Here is a 17,893-nt window from a genome sequence, read left to right as displayed (position 1 = left end):
GCAATTGTATCTGTTGTCTACTGCTGCTAAGGCAGAGGTCTAGCAGTGCTATCCGCTGCGCGGTGCTCTATTTGTAACTAGCCAGCTGCTCAGGCTAAGCCGTTGGAAGTCCCCCAGTGAGTTGTGAGACGTTGGCTGCGCTGTTTAAAAAAATCTGATAAAATGGTCTATAGTACAAAAGCTAAAAGTAAAAAGATGAAAGTAACTAGGCAATGAAAGTAAAGATAACAATTCATTTGTATTTGATTCTTAATATTATTATATACATTAGATATTTTTTGAGACTGATATATTTGTTTATGGTCTACTTGTCTAGTTTTCAAGACATGTTTGGGATCCCCCACATACATACATCAACTAATAATTTTTTTTTAATTTTTTTATAGATTGATGTTTTACAGGCAGAGGTTACTGCCCTCAAGGCATTGGTGATAACTTCAACACCAAGTATGCCACTACCTCCAACTCAACATTCGCCAAAGAAGTCAATTAGCATTCTGAAACGATACAAAGCACAGAACGCCATCCTTAACCAACAGATGAGCATGTATAGTCACCACTGGCGGAATCCAGCATTGCTTAATGTGCCCCTAGAACGCTGCAAAAGCACACCCTCTCTCAACGAATCATCTGCACAGGAAACAAAAGAGGTACAGTATATCAATTATAATCTTCAATGCAAAACTGATACCAAAAGTAGTACTTTTGTGTGTATTCAGATATCATGTAACACACATCCTCAGTATTTTATGCCATATGATTATATGTGGCAAAGACAAGCCAAACCATTTACTCCTCGCAAAAAATTGATTTTTAGTTATTAACACATGGTTAAACAGTAAAGTGAAAGCTATAAAATGGTAAAAGATTCATTTAAATCCGACATTTCGTTATGAAGTTTTAGGAGTTTAAACATACAACCGTTTAACACGTTCGCTGGCATCGACAAGTATAATCTTCCCACAGGGTATTGCTGAGGGCGCTAGGTACGACTATACTCGTCAAAACCGGGGTAACATTCTAATCTTTATTACTTCATTCTTATACATAGTAGAACCACAGACTTAACGACTGATTTAAAAACCATTCGTTTGGGATAGATACACCTAGACGATTACGTGCAAATAATGTATGTATGTTTGTTGTGTTATGTTGCCGGCAATACACTCGAATGCAGGAGTAGGGGCACCCTCTGAACATATACCAACCTGTGCAAAAAGCGGACGAGAAAACTCACACTTAGCAGAGGCAATAACTGTCCCATTGCCGGCGACGACTTTACTCATCCCCTCATATTTTCCCTCCAATTTTTTGATGATATATGACTAGATAAAATTTCAGAATGTATGTTTGTACATGTATACTTGTTTTGGCACATAGGACAACCTACAAAAATGTCTGGCAGTCAACGTGTTAAAGAACAATAATTTTGAGAATTCAGACTTCAAAGTTTACAATTTCAGACATTTCTGAGGCAGAGACCATCGGCAAATCGTTAAACAATCTTGTTTAAACGGAAAAAAATAACATAGCAAGATGTATAAAGTTATAATATAAAGTTCAGTGTAATAAAATAGATTTCAAAAATTTTGACATTCAAACATGTTTTGGCCATTATATTCGAAAAAAGTGACTGGCTTGGCTTGTCTTCACCACGTATATAGTTCACTAATAAACAGTCTATTCAGGGGCGGATCCAGAAATGTCCAAAAGGGGGGCCGGAAGGGGGGGCTGAAAGTTGGGCCGATTGAGACAACACTGTCGTAGGGGGTCCGGGGCATGCCCCCGCGAAATTTTTGTGTTCTAGACGCCCGAACATAACATTTGAGGCATTCTGGGCTATCATTTTTTTTTGGCCATTAAATTCGAAAAAAGTGACTGGCTTGGCTTGTCTTCACCACGTATATAGTTCACTAATAAACAGTCTATTTAAGCAGCAAGCTTAACCATGGAGGAAATTAATATACAGTAAATATATTAATATGCTTCCTCCATGGGTTAACAGAAGGGGAATCGTAGGTGCACAGGTTCTTCTACTTGTTTTGACACGTTGGATGATGTTAGGTCACATAGTTAGATTAGATGAAAATACACCAGCATTTACTGCTATGTCATTTGCTTTAAGTAATTCTAAAACATATAAAGGGCGTGTTGGTAGACCGCAAAGTAACTTAATGAATCAATTGCAGGTAGATGTAAGAAAACGACATCTTTGTCTGAATAGTTATGAAGATCTTATGTATCTTAAAGAAATTGCTAATGATAAAGATTCATGGGCGAAATTGTTTCAAACATGTATGAATTGATATCGCAGCGTGTAGTAACTAGTCGCAAGACTTTACCAGAAAATGTATATTGTTATACTGTGTATGTTTTTTGAAATAAAGTTTGAATATATATGACATTCAAACATGTTTTGGCCATTAAATTCGAAAAAAGTGACTGGCTTGGCTTGTCTTCACCACGTATATAGTTCACTAATAAACAGTCTATTTAAGCAGCAAGCTTAACCATGGAGGAAATTAATATACAGTAAATATATTAATATGTTTCCTCCATGGGTTAACAGAAGGGGAATCGTAGGTGCACAGGTTCTTCTACTTGTTTTGACTTTTTTAACTATAGCCCCCACAACACTTAATTTCCTATTGAAAACAATAACTATGCAAAGGACTTTTTTTTAAAGGCTGATCCAATAATGCTGCACGAGTTTGAAGCATGGAGGCAGTCCCTTACATTCTCCATGGATAGTCCGTTCATGAAACGTGTACATCAAGAGGATATACTGCCGTGCTTGACGTTTCCGAACAACGCCCTCACTCAGATGGTCCAAACATGCGTCCTGAAGAATTCTTTATGTATCGAGCCTATTAATGGTTCACCAAGTACAAAGAAGTAAGAAAATAGTAAATCATTAAAAAAAGTGTGGAGAAATTATGGAATTTGAAAATTCTAATAAGTATATGGGAAAATTCAAAAGATCAAGTACTGTAACAGCTTCAAACTAGTTTTTAATTTTGTTAATTAAGTTTATTTTAAATCAGTTTTACTTTTTTATGTTTCATTTGCTTTACTGTATATTTTGATGATGGAGCAAGGACAGTTTACTGTTTGGGCTCGTGCCTATTCCTTGCTCCTGGCAAGATTGTACTCTTACTTTGCCAAATAAATATTATTATAATTAACTAATAACATTTCGGGAAATAAATGCATTTTCCAGTCATGGAGGAATTATTGAATGTACTAGAGCCAGTGCAAATGAGTTATGTATAAAATTATCTGGTTATTTTCATAACAAAGTGGAGAAGTCATTGAAAATTTAGGGGAATTCCAAGAACGTCATAGATTTTTGTATTTTTTGTTTGTCTTTCTTAAAACCACCAGTCTATTTCTTTTAAATATTGAGTGTGTTTAAGATTAACATTTAAATAATAGATTAAAAAAACAAATATGTTTTTATTTTTTTAATACTGGAGGTAAACAATTGACATGTCTTTCATTATCAATTTCAGAAAATGTGCTCTGTTCTCTGAGAGTCGTATTTGCAAATACCGGTTGAAATTGGAGGATTCCGATAAATGGTGCGATGTATGTTGTTCAGCTAGGAATAGGGTAAGTGATGGTGTTGTACTAGATAGTGAAGTAATTTAACCCACCAAAAAATTCATGTCAGACTTTGAGTTGCTTATGCAAATAAGTTATTTCAGCTAAGATACAGATCAAAGTATATCAGTTTATCTTTAATTATACACTACAAAAATCTTTAAACTGTTTATTAGCCAATTTAAATGGTTAGAAATGTAGAAATTATATTTTCTATGATAGAAATCATTTAAGTAGAGATATAAATTATATTTATGATTTTTTTTTTCCAGATCACAGCTGTATGTAATTTTTTCACCTACTTACGATACATCCAACAAGGTCTCGTTAAGAGTGACAGTAAGTTTAATTTAATAAGTATGTGAATGAAATGCATACTCATGATGAACAAACCTTTTTAACCCAACTGATTTACATAGTGGGCTAGCAAGTTTAAATCCATCATACCATTCCTGAAGTAAACAGCAACAATAGGCACTTCAGGGAGATTTGGTCTGATGAACTTCCTTATATGAATATTATACAATTATATTTGGCTGTGCACAGCTGACATTCTTAAGACAATAATACGGTAGTAAAAATACGCAAACTTTCAGAATTTGTTGGAGACGGGAAATTTGTGCTTGGTCATGTGAGTGCAGTGGTGGTGCCAGTGTCCATACTATGCCATAAAAACTCTCCCTGTGAATCCACCAGGGATTTTTTATTCCAGGACTTGGACCGAGGCTGTAGTCGGCCCCTTGGATTGAACCCATTGTTGCCATATTTCTGGAGCCACCGTTGTGAGAGTGCAGAACGTATATCTATTTCCCGGATACAATATTGGTGGCTCTGTGAATATCATGAAAAGAACAACTCTCACAATAAACTTTTCATCAATTAACATCCCTTGTGTTGTCAATGTCTGTGTCAAGGGTGGGTCATTTTTTGCAGATGTGACTTGGGGGTTAAAATACTCTCCTTCTCAATCCTAAAGTCCTGGGTTCAGTCCTAGCAAATTTATCCACTCCCCACATGGGCGTAGGCTGTGGGAAGTGTGCTCCCCCTTTAAGGCAAATTAGTTCCACTAAGTGGGTTTTTAAAACACTAAAAATAATTTAGATATAGTTATGCATTCTCAATTTTTGCACCCCCAGGCCGTTTTGCAACCCCCAAGACAAAAATCAGCCTATCACCTGCCACAAATACTTCATTTTGTATGGTTTTTTTGTGGTATAATTACACTGTATAAGCCTTAACAAAATAGCACCCTCTACAGATTAATCTAGTAACAAATTTATTCATGATTCAATTTAAGAATGTTCTTTATACAGCATTACACATTAGCAGAACATTATAGGTGGATTGATTCGTTGTTTATGGTGTAAAATAGCCACTGATAGACAAAATATCAGGCACATCTTTGTTAGATTGTGGTAACATTGCTTTATTGTTTAAGTTATATTGGCTTATGGTTTTTATTGTTAAAGATGTGTATATTTTGTGAGAAATGTTTACAACTAAATATATGTATTTTTCTTTCTCTTCAGCCATTGGTATGTATTGGGAAGTTGTACGTCTTCGAAAGGAAATTGCTCTGGCAAAGCTAAGTTTATAAAAAGTACTTTAAACCATGGAGTGCACTGGAAGGCGGAAAACAGACAGGAAGACGACTAGTTTCTACTTTCCTTTTTGAAAATGGAGCCAAGAATGACTCTTCATTTGTGACGTCTTTTGTCTTCATCCACTCCAACATAAACAATTAAAATGTTGTAGTGCCAATTGTTTTTATGGTCACTGCACAATGTGAATCTTAAGAATTTTAAATTTTGTTACAGGGATTATTTTAATGTTGATACCAAAGAAATATTTTAATCATCTCAAGGATAAACAGTAAGATTCTAGGCCTTCTTGGGGTCTGTCAGTAGAGCTGCTGAGAACAGGCAACAAAGAGGGGAGAGTTCATGTGTGTCCTTTTTTGGGGGGGAGAGAGTTGGTTGGTTGGATTTATTAGTGGTTATTTGTAGATGACAATAAATTTAAGTAGGTATCTGTATATATCTGTATACTGTATATATATAAGGAAGTTAATGCGTATGTAATCCTACATTACATAAGCCATTGGCCCATGTACTTAATAAGAGACTGAATGAATGAAGCCTGTTAAATCTAACAGAAAGGTCCGTAAAAAATTTGAAACCAAGTTAACTGGTGTATTTTTGCATTAGCTTAGTATTGAAATGCAATACTTAATTATTATCCCATTATAAATAATTTTAAAATACTGTACAAAATAACCTTTCATTTTCAATTACTTCTGTGTGTTATGACATCAAAACACACATTCCTGTCCCTAGGAATTGCATTTTTTTCATTTTAACCTTTAATGATTTAGAGGCTGTGAACTTTGAGTTCAACCCCATCCACTTAAAAATCTTGATTTACATTCAGTTATTTTAACCCTGAACTTAGCAGCTCAGATAAATCAATGTCTATATTTTAGTGATACTTTTTGGATTTCAGAATAGAGAGTAGCAAAAGTGTAAAGTGTAGCACATAACATTGATATGCATTGAAATGTTACAAAAATTAATGCCAAAAGGAGGGGGGGGAGACATGTCCCCAGTTCCCCCTACTGGATCCACCCCTGGGCTGGGGCTCACTTCAAGGCCTACCTGGTTGTGTGTTACCTAGAGTATGTAAGTGTAAAGTTCACCTAATGTCAGATTAGGTCATGTTTGCTAAAGCTGGGATTCATTTTGAATTTTATTGAAGATCAAAATTGTAGAAACGTAATTTCTTTAGGGGTCGTTCCCTAAAACAGTATGCTAGAGGGGAGGAAGGTAGAGAAATTTGTATACATTACATGTGCATAAAATTTGTTGATTAAAAATAACATGCAATATGTAAAATAATGGTAAAATTATAATGTAACCATGAATATAATATTAATTTTTAAGCAACAAAGTACATAGTTGACTTCACAAAAAAATGGAGAATGGCTTTGCAAAATCAACATTGTTTTGTACACTTTCAGAGAGACTGAGTGGGTACCGAAAAGGAGTACTGTTTGTACACTGTGAAAATATTGATAATTGTTAACGACCCCTTATATAATTGACAAGTGTAGGCAAAGTTTCAGTTGGATGTGAAGGTAAAAAATGTCAGTCTTCGCCCAGTTATTGGATCAAATGTTGGCTGTTGAAGACATTCTCCCTGGGGAAGTTTTAAAAAATGTTGTTGGCCTAGCTAGTGAATAACACAGCATATTCAATCCTGCAATATATAAACTTATTCTGAATGATGAGATGTATTCCACAAATTATTTTAACATAGGCTAGATCGAAGTCTTCTATTCATTTATGATTGTCATAACATCAATTTTCAAATCAAATTTAACCATCATGGTGCACTGGAGGCTGGGTAATAACTTAGCCATATGAAAGGGAATTTTTTTTATAGTATCTGTGTAATAATGATATTAAAAATAGAAATTTAAAGAAATTTAAATAATTCCAGTATTTTATTGTTTGTGAAGATATAGTTTCACTAAAAGCATACAAATAAAATATATAATTTATGTCTATGTAAAGTATATATAAGCTACATTATGGTGCACTAAATAGATATAAAATTATTGTTAATGTTTTTACTATAGATTAGGTCTACCAAGATCTGTTAAAATATGTAAAAGATATGGTCTACCAAGATGATATAATATGTTGAAATATTTAAAAAATATGTTTTATATATGTTTTCTGAGAGTTGTGTATTGTTTGCATGTATAAACATTGAAAGATAGTTTTGTTTTAAATGTTTCATCATATTGTATTTTCTATTTCTGTAATTTGAACAATTATAAATACTTTTAAATTGACAATATAACTGAAATTGATACACCATTTTCTTCAGTGTTATATGTGGTGTTATATATTAACTACAATACCTATAATAGGTGTTATTTTTTAACTAGTTACTTTCTTGTTACTATAGTATGCAAGTTCTGTTTAGAGATTAATTTAAAAGGTTTGATAAATTATTTTGTCAGACATTTTAACCTAGTTTTAGAATACTTTCTTTGGCATATATAATACAGTTTGATCCATTCTAAAGTCAAAATTTGATGTAAGTAATACCATGCACAACACTCATTTTTTCCTTTCCATATAATAATTTGTTTTGCTATATAATTTTTTTTTCCATTGGACCTATTTTTATATAACTTTATTACATCAGTGATGCTGCTAAAAATGTGACTTAAATGGGTTCTTATAATTTAAAGAGTTTTCTTAAGAGGCTGCCTAGATGTTTCATACTTGCTTTGTTTTCAATTTGCATAGAATTGCACAAATGTTTATTTTTAGGCATGCAAACAAGTTTCATATATTCACTTGCTTTCAAAATTTACAGACTGATAATGAAGTTTCAACTAACTATTGCAGTACAAAATATAAAATGAAAGAAGTTAGAGACACTATACAATAAGAAAAAGAAATCTTCGGAATTCACAGACAGAATTATGGAGAAAAGACAAATACTATTTTCTGACAGTGCTCAGATTTGTGAATATAAATTTTCCCTTTGCAATCAATGTTGAGTAATCATCCTACAACTACAATTGTAATTTACTGATGAAACATTATCATTAACATATACTCCCCTTTATAAAGGCTATCCCAAATATTGTATAATTCCATAAAAGTTCTAAATTTGTATGGAAAATATTAAAAAATTGTTGTCTATTGAGGTAAGAGAAGAACTAGTTTTCAATGTGTTATTACCAATTCTAAGCTGGTAAATATCACATGATACATAGTATTTTATGCCATCTGGAATATGAGTATAGAATCCACCATTTCTGTTTTTCTTGATTTTATCTGTCAAGTAATGTATTTTAAGATAATATGTCTGGTTGAGCTAAAATAACTTGAAAAGTATAATTCAATATTTGAATTGCTTACTTTGCAGTGGCAGATTGGGGGAGGGGGAGCTGGCCTCCCCCTCCCCCCTCCTCCTTTATTTTTTTCAAAATTGTGCCATTTCCGGCCATCTAGAGGTGCCATAATCATAAGTTTACTTATCTGAGCCCCGACCATGGTGGGGGTTAGGTAATGTAGACCCTCTATCTGTGAAAGTCCCTCCCTGGCCCCCTTTATTTCAAGTTCCTGGATCCGCCACTGCTTTGTATAGCTTTCAATAATATAGTATAAGTAACTATTGTTTTTTGAACTTACAGTATACAAAATTAATTGCTGGTAATTGTATGTTGGACATTTATGTGACTATTTAATACTAGAAGTTTTCAAAATATGGATATTGTATATTAAATTGTATAGTTGTTTCGAAGAGTGCCGAGAACACAATTTTATGAATAATGGTGCTTTTATATATACTACTATAGATAAATGATTTGACATATGAAATATGGTGTATCCCTTTCTGATTCAAAAGCCTATGTTCATAGGTTTTTTTATGTAATCTTTTTATGTATTGTGTAATAAAAGGATATTTAGAGTTCTCTTGTCTTTTTATACATTATTATCATTATTTTCATTAGTTTTTTATTATCAATATCATTAACATTGTTATTATAACTGTCACTGTTACCTGTGCAGCGGCTGTCATAGCTGTCGTCATTATTGTCATTGTGATTTAGTTAGTCCCATACCTTATCTTTCATTTTTAAACCCAAACTTACTGTATTAACATAACAATTTGATAATAAAATTACCTTACTTGTTCCCTGGAGGTAGTGCCCTCAACTTGCAGATTTGCTGTTACAGTAAGCCAGTAGTCTCGATCTCCTGCTCCTCTTGCACATTCAACATACAGTATTTATGTTTTGTCCATTCCTGAACATCCCTTATCCATGTTTTTCTAGGCCTGCCTTTAGTTCTAGCTCCTTCCACTTTTCCTTCTATGAGAAATTTCTGTAGTCTCTTAGCTCTGACAACATGACCTAAATACTGTATCTTTCTGTCCATTATATTTACTTTCAATGTTCTTTCTGCATTTGCAATATAATTATGTTGATCTTATATATTTGTTAAGATAAACTAAGTTTGAAATACAGAATCACATTGGTTTGCATCACATTCTTCAGGGCTCATTTCATACCAACTTACGTCAAACTTGTTGGTGGTTTCCCGCCTCTCGTAATTTTTGGTCTTACACTGTACCATTTTATTTCCATTACCTCAAATTACTGTTTACAGCATTGATTCACCAAAACTAATGCAGTGTTCATGATACTAGAAAGAGTTTGTGAAACCATATACTTTGCATACAAGTTATAATTAACACCCACAAAAATTGTTTGTTAATAATAAAGACTATAAATACATTGATTTTATACTAATGATCAAAAAAGTATATATAAAACAAAACATGCGTAAATATAAAACATAATGTAAATACATGTTCATGCCATATACTACTGTATATATATTTCAATAACATTTCATAATATCTTCATCATCATCTTAGGCCTTGGTTAGGAATGTTTTACAATAATGATGTAATGTATTAATAATGACAGAGTAATAGAACAACTTCTATGTTATTATATATATATATAAGTTTGGAAGGCAAATGGGAAAAACCCATAAAACAGCAAACGGCCATATAATGCAAAACAATTCAGTTCACACAGAAGGAGTTAAGAAACAAAGTTTAAACTTTCTACTTACAATGATGATAATAATGTGTATTTGTATAATGGTATAAGGTGTCCACAGGGTCATCCGGCTGGTCAAAGTAGGGAGTATTTTTACGGTAAATGGTCCTGCAACCATGTTCGGGAACCCATCATACCTTTATTATTGCTCAATTTACTTTAAAGAATGATAAGATACAGCCCTCCAAAAAAGTGAAATTCTATTTTCACACAATGCTTTCAGAGATTTTTGGTGGCGTATAACATTGTAATGAAATATGCCATATAAAATTTGAATGGTATTTCCAGAAAGATAGGGGCCAATATAATTAGTCTATGTAGCAATTTTCAACTTCTTATCTTCGTTATTCGATGAGATATAGCTTCGTAAAAACCGTACAAAGTTAAAGGAGACATTTTCGGCATGAAAAAGGGGTGTGATACCTAAGTTTCAAAATATCATTTACTTAAAAACCACTTGGAAATTGAAGCTGAAATTTTGGATTCTTTCTTTTGACATCAAGGAATTTTTAGAATTTTTTTCAGGAAAATCCCAGGGGGTTACATGGTCATGGTGGTTGATTTGAGCCAGAATGACCCTAAAGGCTATGTAAAGCCCACCTTAATTTCCAATTACCCCAATTTCCAGCACACTAAATTTGTTCACCATTATGATGCCTTAGGATTAGATTTTTAAACCAATTACATATGCCCAAGAGCCAGATAATATAAATTTATAATAGTACTGTTAATTTTCATATAATACAGTACACTACTTATAAATTCTTGACAATGTTCATATAAAGGAATAAAATGTATGTAGAATCAACAATGGCCTCAAAGTTGTCATTCTTCAAAGGTATCACACTCATATTTTATCTACACTTCGTATTTTGGCATTTCTTGGTGTTCATGGTACATATAAATAATAATAAGTATATCACTGTATTATTTTGTGGGGAGGATAGCTAAAAAATCAGCTCAAATTTGCGCGGAAAATAGGTGTGCGGAATCGTAATTGCTGAATAATTGCATTGGTTATATGATTTGGTCAAAAGCCTATTTTTTGGCAAAATCTGTACGGAAATTGGCCCTGATTAACCGAAATGCGCGGACAGATTTCTAGGCCAAATTTTTGCGAGGAAGATATTCTCTGCGGAGGCCTTTACTATACAGTCTGGCATGGTATAATACTGCCATCACTTCCTCGTGTGGCAATCAACTGTTTGTGGCCTCTCAATATGACTAAAGCTACTAATTATCAAACCAGATTAAAATGAGGTGAAAATGATGTGCATAAACAATATTGTATCTGTTTATGTTTTTAAATGTAAATTTTCTACAGTACAGATGGCATTGGCCTCTGTCGATCCTCATTAAATATTAATAAGTATTTATGAATTACCTTTGACCTAGGGATGCCAAATGCATAATAATAAGAGGATAATTTAGTCAAAGGAGAAAGGAATGGGTTTAATTTACCTTTATAATAATATATATTTTGAAGTAAGGACTTGATACCCTTGCTATTGTTTTTCAAGGATATTTGGTTGAAGCCAGTAAGGGCCAATAAAAAAAATTATTACTTTATCACCCTCGTACAACTACATGTATGGTTGGTACTCAAAAAAAAGAATGAAGAAAATTATGAGAAAAAAAAATTTGAAAAAAATTATTTTAGTTTTTCAATTTTGTACAATTATATAGTTAGTGGATATTGTTTGTATTATCTTAATCATATTTTACTTTGAATATCGGTGCACCAGCAAACAACCCAAGGGTGATATTTGGCTTTATCAAAATAGATAATAAAAAAAATGCCTTCCTCATCACTTTTTCAGCCTAGATAGGGTGAATCCCTCATCACTTTTCCAGCCTAGATAGGGTAATAAACTAGAATATAAAAATAAAATATTTTTACAGGGCTTAATCCAGAGGTGAGTTTACCCTGAGCATTACTTATTAAATGACTGTGACCATGTGAAAAGAGAGTTATGTTAGATGGTAACAGACTTGCTCATCTTCTTTAAATATTCCAGACACAAATTCACCTCTATCTAAGTAAAATATTGACCTTTATTATTGACCTCATCATACACTACAGAAAGACTATAATAAAATTGTTTGTACAATACTTTACAGAAATGACTCACTCTACAGTATGCAAGCAACTGTAGCTAGAGTGCAAAGAGCTGACAATACTACTACAGTGTTTGGGTAATTATTTGCATGTATTTTAATAGTAAAACAATAAAACTTGATATCTTATCATCAGGCTGGACTTCTTGGGCAAGGGGGAAAAATAAACTAAATACACTAAAATAATGCTTATCAGATATGGATTTATCTCTGGAACTGTAGCTTTGTAATGAAGATAATTACAAAAAGGGACTGTCAAACTTGTATGATTTAGGTGGTGGTATCAGTGTTAATTCATTTTGAAAAATGTGTCCTAAATTGGCAATTTGTTGAAAACCCTCTAAAAAATGGAACAAAAATGGCCAATACAGTATTGGATTGGCGATGCAATTCTGCCTGTAGGTATACTAGTACTAGTAATTGATTATGTTTGTGTCAAGAAGTGACCTGCCAAATGTAGAAACAGGCTTAATTCCTTTTGTTAGGCCAAATGCAGTTCACCTTCCAATTTTAGACGACCACCCTTGGGACAAGAAAATTTAGGGGGGGTCTCAGGGTTTGCTCTCTAATTAGAGGGTTAGCTTTGTGATAAAAGATGGAAGTTTTTTATTTGGTATATTGATGATGATAATGAAATATAGACATAATAAGAAGCTTCTTTATAGTTAATTACAGTAAACAATGACTAAAACTGTGTAAATTACTATATTTTCCTTGCTAGTTGGGATTTTACAGTTACTGAGTTAAATTCAAATATAAAAATAAGATACAAGCATAATTCTAAAAATAGCCTTGCATTGAATCTGGGAAAAGTCAAATCAGGTGATTACTGTGTTATGGTTTGTTTTGTAGTATGTAGGAAGTAAACATGTATGGCACCATTATTACAGGCAGATGACATTGATCAGGTGTGTATTTAGGTCAAATATTCATTCTATATCTTGCTAAGCCTCATTGTTATTTTTTACCTTATGTAATCATTGTCCTATTTACTGAATTTGAGAGTCTGGTACTGTAACACCAATACAGTGATACCTAGATAATTGCTCATGCACAGAAATTGCTTTATTTTTTTACTTAAAAAATTAACTGATTTCCATGTAAATATATACATTGTAACATGTACAGTATGAGGCCTAAATTATTGAATAAATTCACTGGATCCAAAAGAACATTTGGAACACACAGTATGAGGCCTAGATCATGATTGAAAGAAAGGTAAATAATAATACAGTAGTAGACCTATTGTTTTTATTACTGATCAGTAATTTAAGATCCCTAAATTCTGTGTTCATAAAAAGTTCACTCTAATTAATTACCATTAGTGTATGGTATACAGTATGTATTCTACTCGAGGGTTTCTTTTGTGAGAGTTGCAAGTTGGAAAATGTGCGTCACAAGTTGGAATATGCGAGTTGCAATTTCCAGCTGGCAACTTGCATTTACCAGCTCGCAACTCGCATTTTCCAACTTGCAAATCGCATCTTCCAACTTGCAACTCACATTTTCCAACTCACAACTCACACTGAAGTAACACTCATTCTACTCAAATTACTACTCAAATAGTATGTTTATATGATACGAACGTCTACAATGATAATTATTGAATGCTTGTATTAATTAATATGCATTATCAAACAAGAAATAAACCAAAGTTATCTGCCATTAAATACTGTTCAAATTATATTCGTATTTGGACTTGTAGTATACAATAGTTTTATTTACTTAGCAAGTCACTCGTTGGACAAGAATGAGGTGTAAAAAAAATTTTAAAAATGTACATATCAACATTGCAATTACAGTAATCAACATTTTATTTAAAATAAACAATTAAAGAAACCCAATAATTATTGAATGTGAATTCTTACAAGAATTGTAGTCATTGGTGGTGTTGGTTGTTTTTGTGGTCATGCTATTATGAACTTTGACACTATCTAGTATGATGCAATTTTTGTAATAATTAATGCTTTTTTTTTGTTCAAATTTGTATTTTTTTGTAATCTGATGTAATTATTCTTAATTTGTTGCAATTAATTTACTGTGTAGTATTTTGATAGATTTTTCATACCAATTAATGAAAAAAAAATTAAAAAAGAAAAATTACCAGGTCAGTCTTACTATCATCGAGGTCTGGTTACAACATTAATGCACTGTTCCTAAATATTATAACTACTATTAGGTCTTAGTACAGTATGTTTGTCTGCTCCAATGAACTTAGCAATCTACCTTATGAGACTTACTGTAGGCCTAATTAAATTCAATAGTTGACATGCTTTGTTTTATATTAAAAAAATAATCCCGGCAACAAAGTGTCGATCCAACTGTACCCAGCCGCATTGTTTGCCGTAATTTCACATGTTTGACGGTTACCACGTCTACCACGATGAATGTGTATGTCACTGATTCATGTGCACTCATTTATTTCTTTTTTGTCCATTTACACATTATATATCAATTATAACTAAAAGTGAAAAACTTAAAATACAAAATGAAAACAAAGTAAAGAAATAAAACATAAATCAGGTTTCGTAAATTTTTAATAATCTTCCTGCCCCAGACCATGCTCTCATAATAAAACACTTGAATGGTCATAACATAACATAACATAACTTTATTGAACATACACTTTTAAATCAGTGGCACACGTTCTTAAGAGACGGTGCGTTCACACATTTATAATACAAAATGAAAAATATACAAAAATAAAGGAAATCAAAACAGCATATAAAACTTGATTTAAAAAAAAAGAAAGACGATTCACGATATCAACTTTAACCTTTGAATGTGTACCGAGCAACTGTGTCATGCCGGCCCACGACGTTTGCTATGACTCAACTGGGCCTAGGCTGTTAAGTTAGCGATGAATAGCAGGGCAGTGCAGTATTTTGTTACAATTAACGTAACCACGGAAACATAATTGTATTCTTCTTGTCTTTATCAATTTAGCTTGTCTATTGTGTTTAGGTAAACTAATTATTTTGTTACAATCTGTAAACTGTTGAAATAATAGTGGTGGTCGGGAACCTGTAAATTCTGGTCGGAAATGTTGAGTGCTGGACGGGCCCGACCAGCGTGGTGACATCCCTGTACTCGGCTGAAATGTGATTAAGTCATTTTTTGTGACTTAAGATCGGTGGCACACATAACAAAAATAGTGGTGCATCCAAAACAACAGTTTTTACAGACAATGAAGTTAAACTTATAAATAGGCAAATAATGAAACATAATTTAGAAATATGTTTAACTTAACGCTAAACAAAACGGAGAAAGTGAACTAACAAATTGATAAAGATTCAAACAGGCCAATAAAAATCAAAAGCCTGTGTATCAAACAAAAGCAACAAAAAAATGAGACTATTCAGTGTATTTTTAAGAGAGGCCAAGGAATATGATGTGCATCCTAATTTAAGGATTGTTGATAGTGAATTCAGACTTCTGTTAAAAAAATTTGTTCTTGATTCATGTTTAATCATTAATGAATAATTCTAGCTTAGAACTTTTTAATCACTCGGTGTTCATATTGTTGTTCAGTTGGATTGTATTCCTACTTCCTTCTTTAGTACTTGAATTTATAAATATTTAATACTTCCTTAAAGGGACATAACTACTGAAAGTTGTATGGATGAGAGGGTGTGGTGTAGACCTATCCTTATAAACATTGTGGATGGTGATCAAAAGCTGGAGAGATGGCCAGGAGAAAATTAATTTACCCTGGGGCTTCACCTTTTTAAGGCTTTACATTTAAGACCTCACCATACAAATTTTAGAGGGTGAAAATTGACTTACAATAAGGTACAAAGATCAACAGATTAAGTTGAATGTCCACATTTATATGACTTGCTCCAGGGCCTAAAATGTTAGCATTGGCCCTGTAAGTGGTTATTTTTACAGAGTACATACCAATTCTAGTATTAGTATTAAATAGACATTTCTCAATTATGAAAAACCCAAAATATGTGGACTCTTTTTCAAACAAGGTTTGTAGCAAAGACATCTGGGAGTGGGATTCTGGAATATGGTACAGAATTCTGCAGTTTGCTTATTGTCAAAATGATATTTTTGATTCCAAAAAAGTGTACATCATGTTCAGAACACTGTTGCTACTGTCATTATATTTGTTAAAAATATGGATTGTTAAAAATATGGATATAATTAAAACAATAGTGAAGAGATGGGTGTAGGTTGTTTAGTAGACCTAAATCACTCTGATGCATTGTCTACTTTTAACTGTCTCGTGCTACTTGTACAGTAGTGTTGATGTTATAATGAGCTACTGTAGTAATAATGGCAGTGGAGAGCAATGAGAAAAGTTCCATTCATGTAGGCAAATTTACAATGAAATTATGTGTTGATTTGTATTTCATTGTAATAAATATTATAACGACATAAATAATGAAGATATCAATGATTTAATATTAAATTAATAATGATTGTATGAGGTCAAATGATGGACAGTAGCATAATACTTGAATGAACACAGACTGGTTTTTCCCAATACAGCCTTGTACAATGTATGCATCCAACTTTAGGAAGTCTTTGAGTTCATGAGACTAGGGCAGGAAATCCATAATAGAAATTTTTTTTATATACTCTACAACTTGAAGCTTTAAAGGTCTTAAAAAATTCAAAGACAATAATTTTGTTTGCTTACTACTGTTTCCTCATAAGTTACTAGTTTTTCATATCTGATCCATGCCTTTATAAGTGTATTTGAAATTTTCATGCAATAATAATTATCTTTTTCAAGTAAATGTTTTCTAAATGTCTCATTTGTTTTTGATACAATCAAGACCTTGCTGTTATTAGGTATTGTTCATGTCAGCGTTTCCCGTATGGCCAACAGTAAAAATATGATTTAGCTGATAAATCCTTATAATCTTGTGACTATTATTGTTTCCGTTAAAAGGTACCTTTTAAAATGGATTAGAATAACCATTGACCTGATAATTCTCCTAGACAGCCTTCAAAATATGAAAGTAAGACTAATAGTACCTGTACTCACTATGGTTTATTTTTTTAGTCATAATTGCCATAAACTTGGAGGAGTTGATTACAAATTGCTATAATACATTCCTTTGCATTATGCTAAAATTACAGCTTTATGTAGTAGGGTATATTTAATTCAGATTGGAGTTGTACAGCTTAGTGGTTAAGAATCTTCATTCTAATCACATGGTCCTAGGTTCAATTCCTGTGATAGGAATTTTTTTCTCACAATTAAAATATCTCCACTACCTAAACCTCAATTTGTGAGATATTTCTGCTGTTGGACACTAATAAAAAAAAGGATATAGAAATAGAAGAAGATATTTACATTGGAGGAAAAAATACTAGAAAATAAGGGAAGTGTAAAAATGTAATAAAGATTATTTTTTAAATGGTGAGAATTTAAAAGCTCTGTACAGTACAGGCGGAACGTAAATTAAACAGTGTGTTTTTTTCAATTTTTGTAGTTCACATTACAGACATAAACATTCAAGGTTAATCTGTATCATGTTTTTTCCTTTTTTTTGGCAG

The 17,893-nt window shown here is 32.5% G+C and overlaps 1 protein-coding gene across 1 annotated transcript in view; it reads left to right on the top strand.

Moving 5' to 3' along the window:
• The window catches only part of LOC117104850 (guanine nucleotide exchange factor for Rab-3A-like), a gene marked incomplete in the record, with an annotated part of 63,885 nt that extends 54,789 nt beyond the window's left edge, over positions 1-9,096 (top strand). The window contains 5 exon segments of the mRNA XM_033245697.1: positions 396-650; positions 2,687-2,895; positions 3,513-3,612; positions 3,876-3,942; positions 5,133-9,096. Of these exon segments, the coding sequence (XP_033101588.1) occupies positions 396-650; positions 2,687-2,895; positions 3,513-3,612; positions 3,876-3,942; positions 5,133-5,200 (699 nt within the window).
• Positions 9,097-17,893: the final 8,797 nt, after the last annotated feature.

This window comes from Anneissia japonica, unplaced genomic scaffold (genome assembly GCF_011630105.1).
Source record: "Anneissia japonica isolate Jap-2015-1 unplaced genomic scaffold, ASM1163010v1 scaffold287834_len5846547_cov211, whole genome shotgun sequence".
NCBI lineage: Eukaryota > Metazoa > Echinodermata > Crinoidea > Comatulida > Comatulidae > Anneissia > Anneissia japonica.
The sequence above is the reverse complement of the archived record's forward strand: the minus strand, read 5'-3'. Positions and strand labels throughout refer to the sequence as shown.